Source organism: Protomyctophum bolini (assembly GCF_963924005.1).
Source record: "Protomyctophum bolini genome assembly, chromosome: 1".
Lineage (NCBI taxonomy): Eukaryota > Metazoa > Chordata > Actinopteri > Myctophiformes > Myctophidae > Protomyctophum > Protomyctophum bolini.
The window spans coordinates 51934819-51955141 of NC_137862.1; the positions used below are offsets into that span (position 1 = coordinate 51934819).

At 47.1% G+C, this 20323-nt stretch overlaps 1 protein-coding gene across 1 annotated transcript in view; it reads left to right on the forward strand.

Annotated features, from left to right (window-relative positions):
- brsk2b (BR serine/threonine kinase 2b) overlaps nucleotides 1–20323 on the forward strand; it is a gene marked incomplete at its 3' end in the record, with an annotated part of 139153 nt that overhangs the window by 97500 nt on the left and 21330 nt on the right. Inside the window, exons 8-13 of the mRNA XM_080762330.1 lie at nucleotides 3090–3236; nucleotides 10165–10196; nucleotides 11707–11871; nucleotides 12856–12968; nucleotides 13761–13914; nucleotides 19081–19140. Of these exons, the coding sequence (XP_080618456.1) occupies nucleotides 3090–3236; nucleotides 10165–10196; nucleotides 11707–11871; nucleotides 12856–12968; nucleotides 13761–13914; nucleotides 19081–19140 (671 nt within the window). The remainder of the gene's footprint in view (nucleotides 1–3089; nucleotides 3237–10164; nucleotides 10197–11706; nucleotides 11872–12855; nucleotides 12969–13760; nucleotides 13915–19080; nucleotides 19141–20323) is intronic.

The window sequence follows — 20323 nt, forward strand, 5'->3', positions numbered from 1 at the left end:
GGATGTTGTGATCACGTGTGACAGGAAATCGCCAGATTCGCTCTATTTGGTCAAAATCGGCATAATGGTGAAGTTACCGCCACCATCAGGACTGGGTATAATACTATAGGATTACCGTGTTAAAATGAGATATAGTGTGTATGTCACAGATTTTTCTATTGGCATTAAAATGACGAATTAAACATATGAACAGTGCAGGTAGAATGCACAATCCACTGTTTTCCAATTAGGGTGGCCATACGAAGGTTAAGTGAAAAAATAAATAAAGTTAAGTCTAAACTAAACTGTAATCAATTATACTAATATATGTAGTGGCTTTTTTTCTCCCCAGACAGCCAACCAGTCATATCTGTGGCGTGATTTTCAAACAAATTGCTTCACAGTACATACACAGTATATTACACTGAGCCGCTCAGTTGCACCAACATGCTCACCGCTCACGCTGACACATTATGACAGTGACACAAGACTCCAGACTTGTCTTTCCCTCTTCTTCATTAAGATTGAGCACATCAGCCCGGCCATCATGTGTGAAGATATAGATCTTCCTCCTTCAGCTTTCCTTTTAGTTATTATTCTTCTTCACACCGTGTCAACAGCCATCTGTTCTCCGTCTCTGAGACGTATAGGTCCTTTCGAATGAGAAGCCCCTATCAGTCATTATCCCGTTCTGAACGAGAATGTTATACTTTGAGCTGTTGAAAAAAATAGCAGATCTACAAAGCTCGTAGCGGCGGCACCGAATGCCACGCTATACGAGCTTGTAGATCTGCTATTTAAAAAAAATATATATCGTGAAAATGTGGCGCAAATCTTTGAATACTATTTTCTTTCGGAGCGAACGTTTTTAAGTCAAATCTTTGCTTCTGGGGGGGGGGGGGGGTTCCCGGAACAACATATTTTCAGATGGGGGGGGGGGGGGGGTCCGCGGCCAAATACAGATAATTCTGGCAGGTCCTCGACATGAAAAAAGGTTGAGCACCAACTGATATAGAAACATAGGTTTTTTTTTAGAAAAATGTCATGATTTATATGACTTTTTTTTTTTAGAATCTGTTCTCAGGTCTAAATGTGTTAGAGGGGGGGGGGGTCGTCTGGCTCCTCTGACACCGAGGGGGGGGTCGTCTGGCTCCTCTGACACCGGGCCTTACCTCATCATCATTATTACCGTACTTCCATGATGATGGATCTCTTTCTGAATGTCAGATCCACATTATCTTAGCGGGAACACCTGACGGCGGGGCCATTTACATCTACACAAAAGCAATGGCGGTGTCATTGTATTATATAGCCTGGTTGAAACGAGGGGCCGGACTGATCCGTTTGGCATTTTCGTGGATACATTTTTTTTTTCTCCCCCACTAAACCAAACTATATTATTCCACCCCAATCTCTGGTGGTGGTGCCCCTCCCCCGAGTGACCTGCGTTGAATGTGGTCGGTCCCCCCCCACTCTCCACACTCCAATGCGTGGTCTCTCCGTAGCGCACTAAATATTAACCCATTTTGACCTGAGATCAGATTCTATAACAATGTCTTCTACATCCTGACAGTTTTCCATTCTGACCTGAGATCAGATTCTAAAAAAATGTCTTCTACGTCAGTCGCTCTTCGATTTTTCAAAAAATAGCAGACCTACAAGCTCGTAGCTCGTAGCTACGAGCTTGTAGGTCTGCTATTTTTCAATAGCTAAAGCATAGCGTAATGCTATATAACACCAAAAGGGGTTCCCGCCCAAAATGGGTTAAATGCCATGGTCTTTATAAAAACCTGAAAAAGGTCATTCAATTTCAAAAAGGCAATTTTTTCAGGCCCTGGTATATATAAATGTATGGCAAGTTGATTTTAAGGTTTTATCATTTGTTATATTTTGTTTTAATTCTTAACCATATTATCGCACTAATTATATCAGGAGAGATGCATCCACCACACCGTTCCATTTATTGCGACATTGTTCCCTTACAGAGATTAACCTTTTTGCTGCTGTGAAAGTTTCTTAAACTTTCTTGGAGTATAAGTTTAAGTGTATAACGGTATGTGGCAATAAAGGAAGGACTATATGGGCTCTATCTTGCGTCGGAGGCACTATAAATCCGTAATTTGGTGTATTTAGCAACTGCGTAAGAGACAGAGGGCTGTATTTTGCGTGTCTTAAGTACCAGGTCTTATTCCCTAAGTTAGGGAATAAGACCTGGTACTTAAGACACGCAAAATACAGCCCAGGGTACTGTATGCCCCCGTAAAATGTGCTATATCTTGTCATTGAGCCGTTGAGTTATTAATTGTACTTTCCGGCAGTCTTCCGGAAGTGCTTCAAAAAACGCTCACTGAGCAACTTCCGTTGAAATGAATAGCGTGGGGGCGGGGCTAGTGCTCCTGTTCAGTCTTTATCCTTTTCATTACTCTGAAACACTGAGTCACTTTCAGTGTGGCCATGCTATAGTGGCCACACTGAAATGCACTCTTCCTCCGACAAAATGTTAGGGCCCTATAAAACAGTATACCTATTAATTTTAACATGTTTCTATTGTGACTGTGATTTGACTGAAATATGAAAATATATGCCAAGGACCCCCCCCCATAAGTCTCTATCCTTAATACTCTATGGGCCGAGTCCACTTCAATTCGGCATAGAGTAGTGGCAAACGTCGACCACTCTCTGCTGATTTCTGATCGTCTGCACCTTTGTTATATACATACACACACACACACACACACACACACACACACACACACACACACACACACACACACACACACACACACACTCCTCTCTCGCTCTGTCGCTCTAATTAATTAGTCTCATGTCGCCCACCTCCTGTCTAGATTCTCCCGGCGGATCCTGCCGGGAGCTGCCTATAATGCCATTAGAAAGCATAGGACGGTGGACCCCAGTCTAGTGTGCCACTGACTGACTGTCTCTCCGGGGCGCCTAGGGGTCCCCTAGGCGTCCCCTAGGGGACCCCGGACCACTACACTAGTGTACCACTGACTGACTGTCTCTCCAGGGCTCCTAGGCGTCCCCTAGGGGCCCCCGGACCACTGCACTATAGTGTACTAATACTGACTGACTGTCTTCTCTCTCTCCAGGGCGCCCTGCCTTTCGACGACGACAACCTGCGGAACCTTCTGGAGAAGGTGAAGCTGGGCGTGTTCCACATGCCTCACTTCATCCCCCCGGACTGCCAGAACCTGCTGCGGGGCATGATCGAGGTGGACGCCACCAAGAGACTCACGGTACGGGTACACACACACACACACACACACACTCAAAGTATACTTGTTCTGACCTGAGATCAGATTCATATAGAGGTTTCCGCTGGACACACACTGGTCTGATTTGTAACCCATTCTGACCTGAGATCAAATTCTAAAAAAATGTCAGTCGTCACTGTTGCCTGCTAATGAGAGAGAGGAGGGGGGGGGGGGGGGGAGTTGCACCACTGAGTTCACACGGGTGTGATTTTTAGGGATATCGCACTAAAAGTAGGATTTTAAAACGATAGTTACGTATGTAACTACGGTTCTATGAGTCCTGAATGACCGCCAGAGGCGGTGCTTTAAGCACTGAATACGTCCCTTCGCGCATGCGCAGTCGAGTATTTATACCAACAATGTCAATTTTGACCCCGTGATGACCCCCGGAGTAGTCTATAACTTCCGGCAGTCACCTGGGGCTCAGTCCCTACAGAATCTTCTCGCGAGAACACGAGGATTCTGAGTGACAAGAGTGCCTCTGGCGGTCATTCAGGACTCATAGAACCGTAGTTACATACGTAACTATCGTTCTATTTCGTCCCTGCTGACCGCCAGAGGCGGTGCTTTAAGCACTGAATGACTTATACCAGACAAGTCACGAGGAATCCTGATTACAAACCTCAAAGGGTAGAACCGGAGGATTCGGGGAAGAGGACCACGTCCAATGGGTGGGGAGTGGCCACGTTCACCCTGTAAAATCTTGAGAAAGTGCCTGCCGAAGCCCATGAGGCGGCGGCACAAATGTCCTCCAAGGGCACCCCTCTCATGGCAGCCCACGATGTGGAAATGCTCCTTGTAGAGTGGCACCGTACACCTGATGGTACGGGGAGGTTACTTACCTCATAGGCGTGGCTGATTGTGTCTACAATCCAGTGGGACAGGCGCTGCTTGGAGAGAGCGCCGCCTTTGTTCACACCACTATGGCAAAGGAATAGCTGCTCTGCCCGCCTGATGCGTGCAGTAGCTTCAATGTAGGCTCTCAGAGCCCGGACTGGGCACAACAGCTCCAGTTTGTCTGTCCCCTCTCCAGGTGGGGGGTTAAATCGAGCCAGCCTGATAGGCTGGTTGAGGTGAGCCTGCGACAGCACCTTCGGGAGGAATGCTATGTTTGGCCACAGCGTGACCCCCGAGCCGTCTGCGTTCCACCTCAGACATGTTTCACTGACTGACAGAGCGTGCAGTTCACTGACGCGCTTTGCCGATGTAATGGCCAGGAGAAGGGATGTCTTGTATGACGCCCACTTCAGCTCGGCCTGTGCCAAGGGTTCGAAGGGAGGCCCGCACAGGGCGTCCAGTACCCGGTTAAGGTCCCATAACGGAGCCCTCGGAGCTCTCGGGGGATGCAACCTCCGAGCCCCTCTCAGGAAGAGGGACACCAGGTTGTGGCTCCCTACTGTGCGGTCGTTAATTGCCACATGGCGGCAGGAAATTGCTGCCACGTAAACCTTCAAGGTAGAGGGGGACCGGCCCTTACCTAGTAGAGATTGTAGGAACTCCAGGATTTTGGGTACAGGGCAGTGTACTGGGTCTTCGCCCAGATCCCTACACCAGCTGGAAAACAGCTTCCACCTGTTGTCATACTGTAGCCTGGTGGACGGCGCTCTGGCGTTCAGTATGGTGTATCTCACCGGGCTGCTCAGCAGTGGCTCCGGCCCCTGAGCGGCCAGACGCACAGCTGGAGGCGTTGTGGGCATGGGTGCCAGATCCGGCCTCCCAGCTGTGACAGTAGGTCCCTCCTGTCGGGGAGGCGCCAAGGCGTTCCGTGACAGAGGCTGTGGAGCAGGGGGAACCATGTCCTCCCTGGCCAGAAAGGGGCCACCAGCAGGATGGTGTGACCCTCCTGAACGACCCTCTGGAGAACTGAACGTACCAGAGGAAGTGGTGGAAATGCATAGAGCAGCTCCTGTGGCCAGGGGTGCGCCAGTGCGTCCAGGCCTAGAGGACTGATGGTTTCCGCTAGGGAAAACCAGCGAGGGCAGTGGGTTGACTCCCCTGAAGCGAATAGGTCCACCTGTGCTCTCCCGAAGCGGGCCCAGATGGTGTGCACCACCTCTGGATGGAGGCGCCATTCCCCTGACGGGGGCTTCTGGCGGGAGAGGAAGTCTGCGAGGTGGTTCCGCTCCCCTGGTATGTGCACCGCCCGTAGGCTGGTGAGACGGGGGGCCGCCCACGTCAGCAGGTCTGTGGACACCTCTAGTAGTCGTGCAGACTTGGTTCCGCCCTGGTGGTTGATGTGGAATACGGTTGAGGTGTTGTCTGACCGTACGAGTATGTGCCTGCCTCTCAAGTATGGCAGGAAGCGTTGTAGAGCCATGTGCACCGCACGTAGCTCCAGCACGTTTATGTGGTCTCGGCGATCTTCCGCCGACCACTGGTTGCGAGCTGTCCTGCTCTGCCACACCGCACCCCAGCCCAGGGGGCAAGCGTCGGTGGTGACGATCTCCCTGCGAGAGGGAATGGACCCCATAGGGACCCCCCTCGACAGGTAAGCCCTGTCTCTCCATGGGGCTAGGGCGAGTAGACACTGTTGTGACACGGTTATCTTTTTGTGTCTGTGTCGCTCGGCGTCCAACTGAAAACTGTTCAGCCACCTCTGCATGGGGCGCAGTCGCAGCAAACCCAGGGGGACAACGGCCGCCACGGACGTCAGTTTGCCCAAGAGGCGGAGGAATGTGATGAGCGACAGCCGACTGCCTCTCCGGAACATGGGAAGAAACTTCATAATGTCGTCCACCCGGCGTGAGGACGGACAGGCTTTCATCGTTCTGGTGTGTAACGCCAGACCAATAAATGTTGTGGTTTGGGATGGGATCAGGCAACTTTTTTCCACATTTACCTTTAACCCCAGCCGGGCTGCATGGGACAGGAGACGTGCTGTGTCCTCGGCTACCAGCGCCTGGGATGGCGCACAGATCAGCCAGTCGTCGAGGTATGGCAGGATCTTGACGCCCTGCGATTGGAGAGGCGCCAGCGCCGCTGCCACACACCTCGTGAATACTCTCGGAGAGAGGGAGAGTCCGAACGGCAGAACTCTGAACTGCCAGTGGCGGCCTCGATAGGCAAACCGCAGGAACTGGCGGTGTTGCCGAGCAATGGGGACATGAAAATATGCGTCCTTTAGGTCCACTGATGTGAACCATTCCCTGTGGGCGATGGATTGCAGGACGTCCCTTGAGGTCAACATGTGGAACGGAATGACCTTCATGTATTTGTTTAGCACCCTCAGGTCTAAGACGGGGCGAAAACCGCCTGTCTTCTTTGGCACTAGGAAGTATGTGGAGTAGAACCCCCTGGGGTGCTCCCGGGGGTCTACTGCTTCGATGGCGCCCTTGGCCAGGAGGATGGACAGCTCCTGGTCTAGGGCAAGGGCCTTTGCCGGGTCGGCTATAGTGGTCATTCTGACCCGGCCGGCTGTGGGGGGCCGGCGTCGGAACTGAAGCTTGTACCCGTGGGTTAAGGTGGCAATCACCCACGTGTCCGAAGCTTGAGCAGCCCAGTACCTGAGCTGCTGAGGTGTAAAGTATCCGACGGCCGGCCGCGTGGTCTCAGCGTCTGCCCCCCCGGCCCCTAGGGGCCCTGGGGGGGGGTCCCCCAGGGCCCGGGGCACGAAACTGCCTAGTAGAGGGCCGGCCAGGGTTATGGCCCTGCCTCTGTTCAGTCCGCTGGGAAGTGCGCTGGCCCCAAGTGGGGGCCTGTGGCAGGCGAGCTCGGGTGGCGGCCGAGGGGCCTCTGCTCCTGTTGGGAGGTCCCTCTGGGGGAGGCATGCGCTGTCGCCTCAGGCTTGACAGCTGCTCCTTGTCCGCCCTGGCCCGGATTGTGCGGTCCAGCGCTTCCCTCGCAGCTGGGCCGAATATCGCTCCCGGCACCACTGGAAGACCGCGCAGGGTTGCCCTGGTCTTCTCAGTCAGGTTGGCCTGAGAGAGCCAGACTTGGCGCCGCGCCTGAACGAGAGTGGACATCATCCGTCCCAGCTCTCTTGACATGAGGCCGAATGCCTCCAGTGATGCGTCGCAGAGGGTGTTGGCGTCTGCGGGCTCTGCGCTCGCGTTGTTCGCCTGCAGAGATGCAGAGAGGGCGAGCATGAGGTGTGACAGGGAGTTGGAGATCCTCCCGGCACGGGCTCCTGCATCATAAGCCCTTATGAGGAGGTCATCGGTGGTCCTGCACTGGGGTCGGGGGCACCTGGTGTCCTGCCGTAGCGCCTCGTCGGGGTCGACAACTAAGGAAGCGATGCAGGGCTCCACAGCCGGCATGCGCTGCAGGCCGACTCCTTCCGGGTTGTCCATGGCCGCGAGCATACGCCCATCGGCAGAGAGACGAGAGCAAGCCTTCGAGTCTCTCCAGCAAGTGTGTAGCTCCTTCAGGAAGTCCTCTGAGTGAGGAACGGTAAAGCTAGAGGGGGCTGGCTTGTTCTTGAAGAAACGGCTTGACGGGGCTGACTCCGCCTGCTGCGGTCCAGCCAGGCCCTGATGATCAAGAGCCATGTACAGGGCGGCCCTCATGGAGCCGCCAGCCGTCTCAGTCAGACCGGTCTGGGCTGATGAGTACGAGCCCTGCTCAGAGGCCTCGGAAGCCGCCTCTGCCCCATCCGCCTCACTTTCGTCATAGTCGTGGAAGTGGGTGGCTGAGGCCGCCAGGGACAGTGTGTCCGGGTCCTGACCCTCAGGGATCAGGTGCGGCATCGGCGGAGTAGGTGGTTCTACGTCCTCCGGCTGGATCTCGGGCTGACGGGCCATGAACATGGCCCTCATTAGGGCCAGGTCGGCAGACATCTGGTCGACCTTAGATGATAGCCTATGGTCAGGCCCCGCCCTTCTCTTGGAAGCAGGGGTCGAGGTAGCAGGTGTGGTGGATCGACGCTTGGAAGCCCTGGTCTGTCGTTGGGTTAGCATGCCCAATGGGGGAAGCTCACCGTCCACCTTCTCCACCTGTGCCAACCTGGCTATCCTCACCTCCCGGGGCATGATGGTGCAGTTCATGCATGGGTTGTCGCCGAGTGCCTCCCTCAGATGTTGGGGGCCAAGACACCCAGGGCAGAGGTCATGCCCATCCTCTGGCCGCAGAGGAGCCTGACAGGAGGTGCACAGGTGGTGGCAGGGTTCGTCCATCGGTAACCCACAGATGTAGCCCAGAGCGCGGACGCTAGTGGTTGCTAGAGGTGGAGCCGTATGCTGGAGGGAGGGAGCGCAGACGCTGCCTGTGCCAGCAGAGGCTACTGTTGGCTGTGCTAAAGGCCGCTTAGCTGGAGGAAGGGGGCGCGCACGCCACCTATGCCGGCTAAGGGGTGCTTTAACAGCGATAGAACAGTATATATAATATATAATTATATATAGTATATAATAATAATACAATATATATAATATATAATTACATACAGTATATAATAATAATATAATATATATAATATATAATTATTATTATATTAATATATACTATTAATATTATATTATTAATTAGTATATAATAATAATAACAATACAACGTATAGTTACATATATCTAATTTGACAAACAACAACCTATAAAGAGGCAGTGACTCTATGCCGAAATTAAAGTACACTCTTGAAAACAGTGACGACCAAATCAGTCAAGCTAATTCACATATCCGGGGTTACTGAAGTAACGCCAAACTTAAACTATAAGCTTAATAGTATCATTAAATAAGTACACTACAGTACACAGAATGAGTGTTACTCGAGTTGCACCGTGCTGCGGCGTGCCGCGTCGCAGACACGGGCTAAACAGAAAACTAAACAATAAACAATAGCAAATTAGCAATGTCGGCTAACGTGCTGGGAGCGGGCAGCGCTACGCTTGCCGTCACTAGCACTACCGCATAGCATACAATTCAATTAAATGCATGCATGGGAATCAAACAGTGTAAGCTGGCAAAGAGACCCGAACTTATCCGTTCAGCTTTAACCAGTGCTGAACGGGACGCTATCAGGTCACCGATCGTAGCACGCAACCGTGTGTGTGGCAGGGAAGCAGCGCGCACGCAGCCTATGCGCACAGGGGTTGTTTGCTTACCTTTAGTTCGTTCCCACGGGGAAAAGAAGATATAAGATGATAAGATGATAAGAGTCGCAGTTCCTGGAGGGCGAACGCGCGTCGCTACTCCGACCAATAATGGTCACGGGACTACCAGCAACTCAATAGTTCTGTAACAATGCAGTTCAATTCTGCTGTAGAACTCTGTACTGTGTACAACTTGCGCAGCGAGAAGAAATTAGGGACTGAGCCCCAGGTGACTGCCGGAAGTTATAGACTACTCCGGGGGTCATCACGGGGTCAAAATTGACATTGTTGGTATAAATACTCGACTGCGCATGCGCGAAGGGACGTATTCAGTGCTTAAAGCACCGCCTCTGGCGGTCAGCAGGGACGAAATAGAACTGCAGTGGGAGGATTTCTAAAGTGTGCGTGTGTGTGTGTGTGTGTGTGCGTGCGTGTGAGTGTGCCTGCGCTTGTGCACGCGTATGTGTGATTGCGTGTGTGCGAGAATTTGTGTGATTTTTAGGGATATCGCACTAAAAGTAGGATTGTGTGTGTGTGTGTGTGTGTGTGTGTGTGTGTGCGCGTGCGCTTGCGTGCATGCGCGCGTGCACATACAGTATGTGATTGCGTGCGTGCGCATATATGTGTGATGATTGCGTGTGTGTGTGTGTGTGTGTGTGTGTGTGTGTGTGTGTGTGTGTGTGTGTGAGAAATGTACCAAACTGTCAGTACCATTAGCTGCACCAGCGATATTCTCCTGGTTAATATTATTCCACATAAATCTGTATTACAACAGTAGCCGAGTCCTGCATCTTAATTCATATGCTCCACACTAATCTGCAGCCGAACATTAATGTAATGAATGAAGAGATCATTATGCTAATGTTCTCCTCTTCCATGTCCTTCTACAGCTAGAGCAAATCCAGAAGCACACGTGGTACCTGTAAGTACACGCACGCACACACACACACACACGCACGCACGCACGCACGCACAGATTGTTTTCCACGTCCAAATGTTATTTATCTCCTTCTTGTAGTAGTATAGCACTGTATGCGTGTGGTGTATCTGTGCTGTATGTTGATGCATTTGCATCATTACAGTATGTGTGTGTGTTTAGCTTTATGTAAACCAATTATACACTAATTATTAAACCCTATATAGACATTGTTGACTGGAGTCTGGAGTCCCTCCCCTTTTCTTCAACCAGCTTTCTTTTCCCTCTCTCCCTCTCTCCCTCTCTCTCTCTCTCTCTCTCTCTCTCTCTCTTTCCCCAACCGCACACGTTTTATACTTTTTTTACTCGTCAAACATTGGCTATTATTGTCTAATAATATAAGAAAGAGGCACAACATTGTGAAAGTGAAAATGATCCACGACTACACGCTTCTGATAAACCAACTAAAACGTAATGCCTCGACTCTAATCTATGGAAAATACAGGATCTTGCAAAAGACGGAAAAATTGTATCTTCAATATATTCTGCATAACATAATTTCCTAGTAAAGTCCTAGTAGTAAAAAGTACTAGTAAGGTTGAAATCGTTTTTTTTTTGCAAGTAGAAATGAATCCGGGTTTTACAGGGTTCAAAATGTAGAAATGTAGAAACAAAATTGTCTTATATTAGGATGTCTATGGTGGCCTGTATACTGTACAGGCCATTTTCAACACTTTCCCCTCAGACAATACCAGGCAACTTTTTTTCCCGTCATTCAGGATATATTGAAGATACAAAATCAGCTGAGTTTTTATTTATTTTTGCAATTAGTCTCGGGTCAAATGACATTATTACTGGACTATAACACTCCAAGTGTAATCAATGCATGGCAGGCAGAATACCTGAGCACCGTGACCGACCCAAAACAAAGAAAAATCTTAACTAGGTACAGACTCAGTGAGCACAGTCTCGCGATCGAGAAAGGCCGTCATAGGCAGACCTGTATCCCGAGAGAAGACAGACTATATGCACCCACTGCACACAAAATGAAGTGGAAACCGAGCTACACTTCCTAACCATCTGTCCATTGTACCAAGACATCAGAGACACATATACTTCCCACAGATTACAACCACACACACGGAGATTTTGAAAACATGACCAATGATAAAAAAAACTCCCATATCTGCTGGGCGAAGTACAACAATGTGCAAAACACAGCAGCAAGATTTGTGAGTTGCTGTGATAGGAGAAGGATATCAAATGGAACACAACCACCCTAAAGACTAATCACTGTGTATATTCCTGCACTATATTTGCATCGAGTGATCTTGGTACATAGAATTTGATCTATTGAAGATTCTGACCTTCAAAGTACATAATTTTTTGTTTTTTATTGTATTGTTGTATTGTTCTTTCTGCTTTGGCAATGTAAAAACGTATGTTTTCTCATGCCAATAAAGCCTGTCGAATTGAATTGAATTGCATGTGGTTTGGTTGTTGTTTTTCCCCACAGAGCTGGGAAGAACGAGCCGGAACCGGAGCAGCCCGTTCCCAGGAAGGTGGCCATCCGGATGCTGGCGGCGGTGGAGGACATCGACCCCGACGTCCTGGAGAGCATGCACTCCCTGGGCTGCTTCCGAGACAAGGACAAGCTCACCAAAGACCTGCTGGACGACGAGTACGTATTACAGTGGTGTCCCCTCCGTCTGTATACCAGGCTAAAACGTACCTAGAGGTACCTTGATGCCGTCATAATGGCTGTTTTGCGGCGCCTTGTGTGAGCTTGTAGATCGGCTATTTTCAACATGCAACTTAATTGTAAAATGACTTATACCGGATCTCTTGTCCACTATAGTCCCGCTTCCTAACATTTTAGTCTAGTTTTTTGTTTGTTGACGAAATTGTCAGTATGTTTAGTCTTAATTTTTAGTCGTCATAGCTTCGTTTTCATTTAGTTTCCAGTTTTTGTCGGTGGAAAAAGGTAGTCGACGAACATTTTTTCGTCTTAGTTCTAGTGGACGAAATCAACACCTGCTGTACATGAGATGGAGACCCAATGTAGTAAGGTTTGGAAGGAGTTTTATATTAAATATATAAATAAATAAATATATATATATATATATTATATTATAAGATTTATATATATTTTTTTGTTTTGTTTTGAATGTTCTTTGGTCGTCTTGATTTGTAATTTGTGTTTTGTTGTTGTGTGTGTGTGTTTTAGTTTTTTTGTATTTGTCACTCTGTTTGTATTTCTCAATGTACTTCTATATTTGTAAAAAAAACAAAACTCAAAATGAATAAACTGAACAAAGAAAAAATGAAATAAGGAAAACACAGAGGAAGCAGATTGGAAGGAAGAAGGGGAGGGGGTGGGGCTGGTGGGGGGGGGGGGGCTGACACCAGACATTTCTGTTTCTGTCAGCTTGATGAATCCTTCTGGTTAAAATGTCTCTCTTGATGATAGAGTGTCGGGGCAGCCCTATAGTCTTAACCAACAGACATGTCTGACAGTGATCTCTCTCTCTCTCTCTCTCTCTCTCTCTCTCTCTCTCTCTCTCTCTCTCTCTCTCTCTCTCTCTCTCCCTCTCTCTCTCTCCCCCTCCCTCTCTCTCTCTCTCTCTCTCTCTCTCTCCCTCTCTCTCTCTCCCCCTCCCTCCAGCCCGTCCAATGTCGGCGACAACCAGGAGAAGATGATCTACTTCCTGCTCCTGGACCGTAAAGAGCGGTACCCCAGCCAGGAGGACCAGAACCTGCCCCCGCGCACTGAGATAGGTCAGCTGATCTATATACACTTCATCTCATTCATATACATAGTCTCTGTAGCCTCTATAGTTATATGCACGTCGTTGGTGCTATAATTTAATTAATTTAATGTTGACCTGAGATCAGATTCTAAAAAATGTCTTCTACATCCTGACAGTTTTCTGAAAAAGCTGTGTTTCTATGTCAGTGGTTCTTCGATAGAAAAAAAATAGCAGACCTACAAGCTTGTTGTGCGAGTGCCACGCTACGACCTTGTAGGTCTGCTATTTTTGAAAAATCTTGAAAATGTGCCGCAAATCTTTGAATAATAATATATTCTTTCAGACCCAGAGCGGACATTTTAACTCAAATCTTTGCTTCTGGGGTCGTCCCTGAACAACATATTTTCAGATGGGGGGGGGGGGGGGGTCAGCGGCCAATTACATATATATATTTGGGGGTCCTTGACGTGAAATATTGAGCACACCACTGATATAGAAACATGAGGTATTCCAGAAAACTGTCATGGTTTAGAAGACTTATTTTTTTTAAATTTAGACGTCAGGCCTAAATGGGGCTAAACCATAACAATGCCTCCGTGTCTCCCCCCTGTGTACTGTACGTGTTCAGCGGACAATGTTCTAAACCATAACAATGCCTCCATGTCTCCCCCCTGTGTACTGTACGTGTTCAGCGGACAATGTTCTAAACCATAACAATGCCTCCGTGTCTCCCCCCTGTGTACTGTACGTGTTCAGCGGACAATGTTCTAAACCATAACAATGCCTCCGTGTCTCCCCCCTGTGTACTGTACGTGTTCAGCGGACCCTCCGAGGAAGCGCGTGGACTCCCCCATGCTGAGTCGCCACGGCAAGAGGAGGCCCGAGAGGAAGTCCATGGAGGTTCTGTGCGTCACCGAGGGGGGGTCCCCCGTGCCCGTGAGACGGGCCATCGACATGGCCACCCACGGACAGAGGTACGCACTATAGTCTGTCACTATGTCGTGTAATTAGCCTACCACTGTATCTGTATTAGAGCATATATGTCAAACTCAAGGCCCCCCGGCGGGGCCAAATCAGGCCCCCGTGAATGAATTATCTTTGGCCCGCCGCGGGATGATATTTAATTAGTATATAGTATTAATCTGGTATATATTGCACGGACCAGCATAATACTACAAGTCCCACAATGCACTGCGAGTGCATTGTCACGTATCGAGCGAGGTTGCCCGCAAGCGCAAGCATATGCGTCTTCTCTTCACTATTGATCGGCTGGTGAAAGTATATCACTTTGTGGTCGACTTTCAGCTATACCCCCCCTCTCCCCAAAAATGCCCCGTGTGTTGAAACACAGTCCGGCACCGCGACTTGTACCAATTTCTTTATTTTGGCCCACTGTGTATTTGAGTTTGACATCCCTGCTATATAGAGAGTATATGCACAATTGCACATGCATGATTTCCCTATAAGACACGCCCCCCTCATCTAGACTGAGTGGCAACACATTGAGCAGCATGTTGGGAGTGTTGGAGTTTGGAAGCGCTCGTTGTAAATCACTCAACCGTCCTGTGTATACCACCTGTTTCTAAATGTCACATATAATGCAGGAGGCAGCAAATTGTTGTGTTATTGAAAACAAGCACTTCCAAACTCTGACACACATAATCAAATGCAGGGCATTTCTTGACAGAAAGTATAGTTCGTTTCTATGGTGGATTTTCATGAAACAAAGATTTTGCAGATAGAAAGATTTTCGTACAGCTGCAATGTTGGTGAGTTTAACATTGTTTAATGCAATCAGACAGGACTTTTCTGTTTGGTTGAATGGGCTGTCAAGGCCAGAAAGTAGTTTTTTTGCCACTCAGTGGGCGTTCCCGCATAACTTCCAGGTACGATGATGTCACGCGCACACCCTCTATAGTCTTGCGTTGCCACAAGACTATTCTAGACTCTTTTTTATTTATTTTATATAATTGATCTTTCCCCCTTAGCTTTTTTCATTTTTTATTTAACTACAATTTAACTACATACATGAAGTATATTCATTAAAACATGAAAGTCCATAAAGTCTCGGTCAGACGTTTTCTCGCAGTAGAATCTCTTGCCAGAGGGAGGAGGGGGAGGGGCTGCAGCTGCATCACTCACCAGGGAAGGAAGGAGTGAAGGGAGGGAGGGAGGGAGGGAGGGAGGGAGGAAGGAAGGAGTGAAGGAGTGAAGGAGTGAAGGGAGGAAGGAAGGAAGGAAGGAAGGAAAGAGTGAAGGGAGGGAGGGAGGAAGGAAGGAGTGAAGGGAGGGAGGGAGGAAGGAGTGAAGGGAGGAAGGGAGGGAGGAAGGAGTGAATGAAGGAAGGGAGGGAGGAAGGGAGGGAGGGAGGAAGGAGTGAAGGGTGGAAGGAAGGAAGGAAGGAGTGAAGGGAGGGAGGAAGGGAGGGAGGGAGGGAGGAAGGAGTGAAGGGAGGGAGGGAGGGAGGAAGGGAGGGAGGAAGGGAGGGAGGAAGGAGTGAATGAAGGAAGGGAGGGAGGAAGGGAGGGAGGGAGGAAGGAGTGAAGGGAGGAAGGAAGGAAGGAAGGAAGGAGTGAAGGGAGGGAGGAAGGGAGGGAGGGAGGGAGGGATTAAACTCTGTATCATGAAACGAATAATAATACATATTATGACGAGGCTCTCGACATCATGCTATCTACTATACATGGGAAAAGTGGTACCCATACTCATTCATGGAACTCTATCTCCGACCGAACCACACTTTCACCACACATCTCTATATGCAAAATAAATTCGGCACGCTCCCCGAACTGACATAGGCTAATTTTTAGCCGTTCAAGTGTCTTATTTACTCTGCAAATATTACTTTTATGAAACATTCCTACACGGAACACGGAATCACTGCTGCCCCAACACGGTCAGAAACAAGCCCAACCAGCCCACAAACAAGCCCTTTAAACCACGCTACTTACATACACTACAACTCGCTTACAATTCGCAAACCTGGCAACACCCTGCCTCATACGTCACCAGCTCTGTTCTGTCCGTCGAGCTCACACTCTGTCGCAGCCATCTTGCTTTTCTTTTTGATGGGCGAGTGGACATTTAATGCAAATAAATTAATTATAGGTCCAGCAAGCAAATCATGATGGTCTGTTTGTGCTCAATAGGTCACAATAACATTCCGAAATTAGGTGTTGTGTTTTCTATGACATTTTCCCCAGTAGTAGTTGCATATCTATCTCAGCTTTTGCCTGATAGCACACATGCTAACGTCAGCAGCATTTCATGACAGATTGCCATAGCAACATACAGTGTGCGCAGACCTAACATGAGTTGCTTACAACAGAAACACACAGCCTTTTAACCACGCTACTTACACACAACAGGTCGGGAGTTATTACACCGAACGTGGACGCTGTTTCAGTGTTACATTTGCTGCGCATATCGGAATAATTGTAACGGCATGCATGATAAATGTAACAACGCTAAAAAACACCATTAAACATATCGTTTTCAGCTTAAAGCAATTATATTTCATTGAAGCAACTCCTTAGCATTGTTTTCATACCATGGATGTGATAAGAAAATGTATCAAACATAAGGGAAATATTAAATAGTATCGGGTGTACCAGTTTGGCCATTTCTTTTTTTTCAATGGGCCAATACATTGATTAAACAAACGTTTGATTGATTGAGTTGTACAATGTTATACAACCCTAAACTAATTTTAGAATACACTACACAATACAATACAATTTGACAAAACAATGGTACATTTCCAGCCATTCAATTACATTCCCTTGCTTGAAAGGAAGGAAGTAAGGATGCATCTTAATACAGGATCCAGCAGCATCTTAATGATCTCCCATCTAGAACTGGAAAAACAACATTCCTCACCTATAGGCCATCCTTGGGGTGGGGAGGGGTGCTACTGTAATTGTTGCAGTGGTCAGGGTGCTTAAGTGGGCAGATACTGTAACTAGCCAGGGGTGCTAATGTCATTGTGCTGGGTGTGGTCAGGGTGCTTAAGTGGGCAGCTTAGCTACTGTAACTAGCCTATTTATTTGTTTCTAAAAATGTCAATAATTAAATATATATTTTTTAGATTTGCCAATTTTGGCAGTGCCATTGATTGATAAGTTGCAGCATTTCATGTGTGTAGTTCTTTATCCCTTTCTCAACATTTATACAAGTGAAAACATGTGAGCAAAAAGATGTGATCACCTGTAAACTCACTCATTTACAAACAAGCTCACATCACAACAATAATCCATGTAATAATCACAATAACAATACTAATAATAATAATCATAATAATAACAATAAGCTTCTTTGTAAACTCACTCCTTTACAAACAAGCTCACATCAGAACAATAATGCATGTAATAATAATAACAATAATAATAATAATCATTATAAGAAAAACAACAATAACACTAACAACAGTACAGTACAGTAAAGACGTACAGTAAAGTACAGTACAGAGGACAACATTACAGTACAGTGCCATACTAAGGAGTGCAGTACAGTATTATAATAACAACTCCCGCAATTTCTTTCTTCCCATATTGCGCTGCAACGACACTGGGATGAGGCTCCCGAAGGGGGCCGAAATTCTAGTACTGTACATGCAATTACTTTCTATTGCTATAAATTTGGATGAAACTTGGGTTCCTCTCCTATTCACAGCAGGTGCAGTCCAGACGATTATAAGAAATTATTCATAATTTAATTGAATAGTATAAAAATAAGTGCCTTGGCCTACTTTGATTTGTAGGGGGGGGGAGGGGGGATTTGAGGGGCGATTTGAGGGATGATTTTGCCTTTTATAGGTTGTTAATGGTATGGTTACATTATAGTATGCCTATTATGAAAATGGCTCAACATGATGCAAGTTAGCATCCGACAGTTTCTACATGCTAAACATTTCTAACATAAAACCTTATTGGTGTACTCAACATGTCCGGGTTCACAATGGGGCTCTATGCAGGCTGGCTACTAGACTAACAGGGTTGATGTGGTTAAAGAAGCGAACACAATGTTAACAAAACGTTCATCCTGTGGTGCACATCTTTTTATATTTAAATATAGGCAAACGAGTGAAAACCAGCGGGCTAAAAACAAGACGTCTGTCATCATGTTTGTGGAAAAAGTTGTATTCCTTCTCAAACGTCATGCTGGCATTGCAAGGCCTTTGCGATGTGTTTGTTGTGGAAATTCATGTTGCATTGACAACAAAAACACGATTCATCGTAGCCCTATCATCTCAAACCTACTACACAGTATACACACACACACACACACACACACACACACACACACACACACACACTTGAGTCCTGAGGGGTTTTAGCATCATTAGTGAACGTCAGTGTTGTTTTCTGCAGCAATTTCCTATTTTAGTTTTTGTCATAGTCTTTGGAGTGAAACTTAATTTAGTTGTAGTCACATTTTAGTCACCCGGAATGTTTTAGTGTTGGTCTAGATGCCGAAAATAGCTGATCTACAAGCCCAGTGTTGTGAGCTTGTAGATCATGCTATTTTCAGCATGCAACTAATTGTAAAATGACTTATTATACTGGATCTCTTGTCCACTATAGCCCCTTCCTAACATTTTAGTCTGGTTTTTATTTGTTGACAAAAAATGTCAATATATTTAGTCTTATAGTTTTAGTCATCGTAGCTTATAGTTTTCATTTAGTATCCATTTAGTTTCCGTCAGTGAAAAAAAAAAAAAGCATTTTTCGTCTTAGTTTTAGTCGACGAAAACAACACTGGTGACGCATGTCAGTGACCGTAGCATGATTAGTGTGTACGTATGGTGAACATGTCAGTAACCCTAGCATGACCCAAATTCCTCCTGTTTCTCTCTTAATCTCTCTCTCTTTTTTTGGGTTCATTTTCATTTTTAGCTTGCCGTGAATGCACTCAAGTCTTTGCTTTGCAGTTTACGTCATGTTCTGTGATGATTTGACAAGAATTATCTTAACGGTGCCAACTATCCTCTCTGATATCTGTGTACAACAACAACAACAACGCATGCTTTTGTTAATAGGATTTCAACCTGTGTGATTTTTTTCTCTTTCTGTCGTTTCTGTTCATATATTCATTTGTTTGGGTCCTTTTTTTCTTCTTTTCTTCCTCGTCTGCCTCTTCAGCAAGTCTGTGTTCAGTAAAAGCTTGGATATCACAAACGCTAACTGCAGCAAGGAAGAAAGGTATAGTCTTTTCATTTTTTTACTCCCCTCCCTTTGCTTTGTCTTATTATCGCCTCATTTCATCCACAAGCGCCACGCGGGCCTTTTTGCAAATCCATTTCCCTTTATCTCTTCCGCCCATGTTTTCGATCGCTTAAGCCGATAATCTAGTTAGCGGGAGGGGGGATGGGGTGGAGTAAACGGCCTTTTGTGTACCATCCCACCACCATGACAAGATCTAACGAGATCTTAATGAGCGCTAGTTGTCGAAAGTGTTGTTTTCCTATACTCTAGCTAAACTGAAGCAGCATAGTAGACTGTATAGCAGCAGAGTTTTTCTGGGGTTTTTTTTTTCTTCACCACCTAATAAGAATAAACATGTTTTCCCACTTCTTTGATATCTGTCCCTCATCGTGGCAGAATTATTTTAGCTCAACTCTCTGTATTCTTGCTCGCTGTATATCTCACTCTTCACAGTCCAATATAATGGAAGGTCTTATAATATAGTATAGGTCCTTTTTTTTCTTTTTACTCTCAAAGCTAAATGAACACCCGTCCTCCCCCGTGTGCGTGCGTGTGCGTGCGTGCGTTAACCCATTTTGGGCGTGAACCCCTTTTGGTGGTTTTCATGTTATGCTTTTTAGCTATTTAAAAATAGCAGATCTACAAGCTCATAGCGCGCCACCGAGTGGCGCGCTACGAGCTTGTAGGTCTGCTATTTTAAAAAAAACGACTGACATAGAAAACATAGCTTTTTTCAGAAAACTGTCATTTCAAACAGACATTTTTTTTAGAATCTGATCTCAGGTCAGAATGGGTTAATTGTGTTTGTCTCTGATGTGCTAGTCTGTTTGCTCACTGAGGCGCGCTGAGGACAGGGTTATCTCATCACTGTGCCCTCCGGTCCGGCAGCCTGGACCGTGCTTTTCTTTCCCTCCTTCGATGCCGGTCCGTGTTTTCTTTCCTCCTTCTATGCCATTCCGTGGGCTCGACCTTATGCAGTCTGAGTTCATGGACGTTCGCTCAACGGGGGGGGGGGGGGGCAACCGGCGATTAGCATAACATTAAAGGACCACTTCACCACTTTTCAACCTATCTTCATATAATGGGTCCTCACTAATAATAACCATGATAAAATGGCACGATTTTTACTGCGTTTCATTATCGTGAAAACGACGGCTTCCATTTTCACATTGCAACTTTT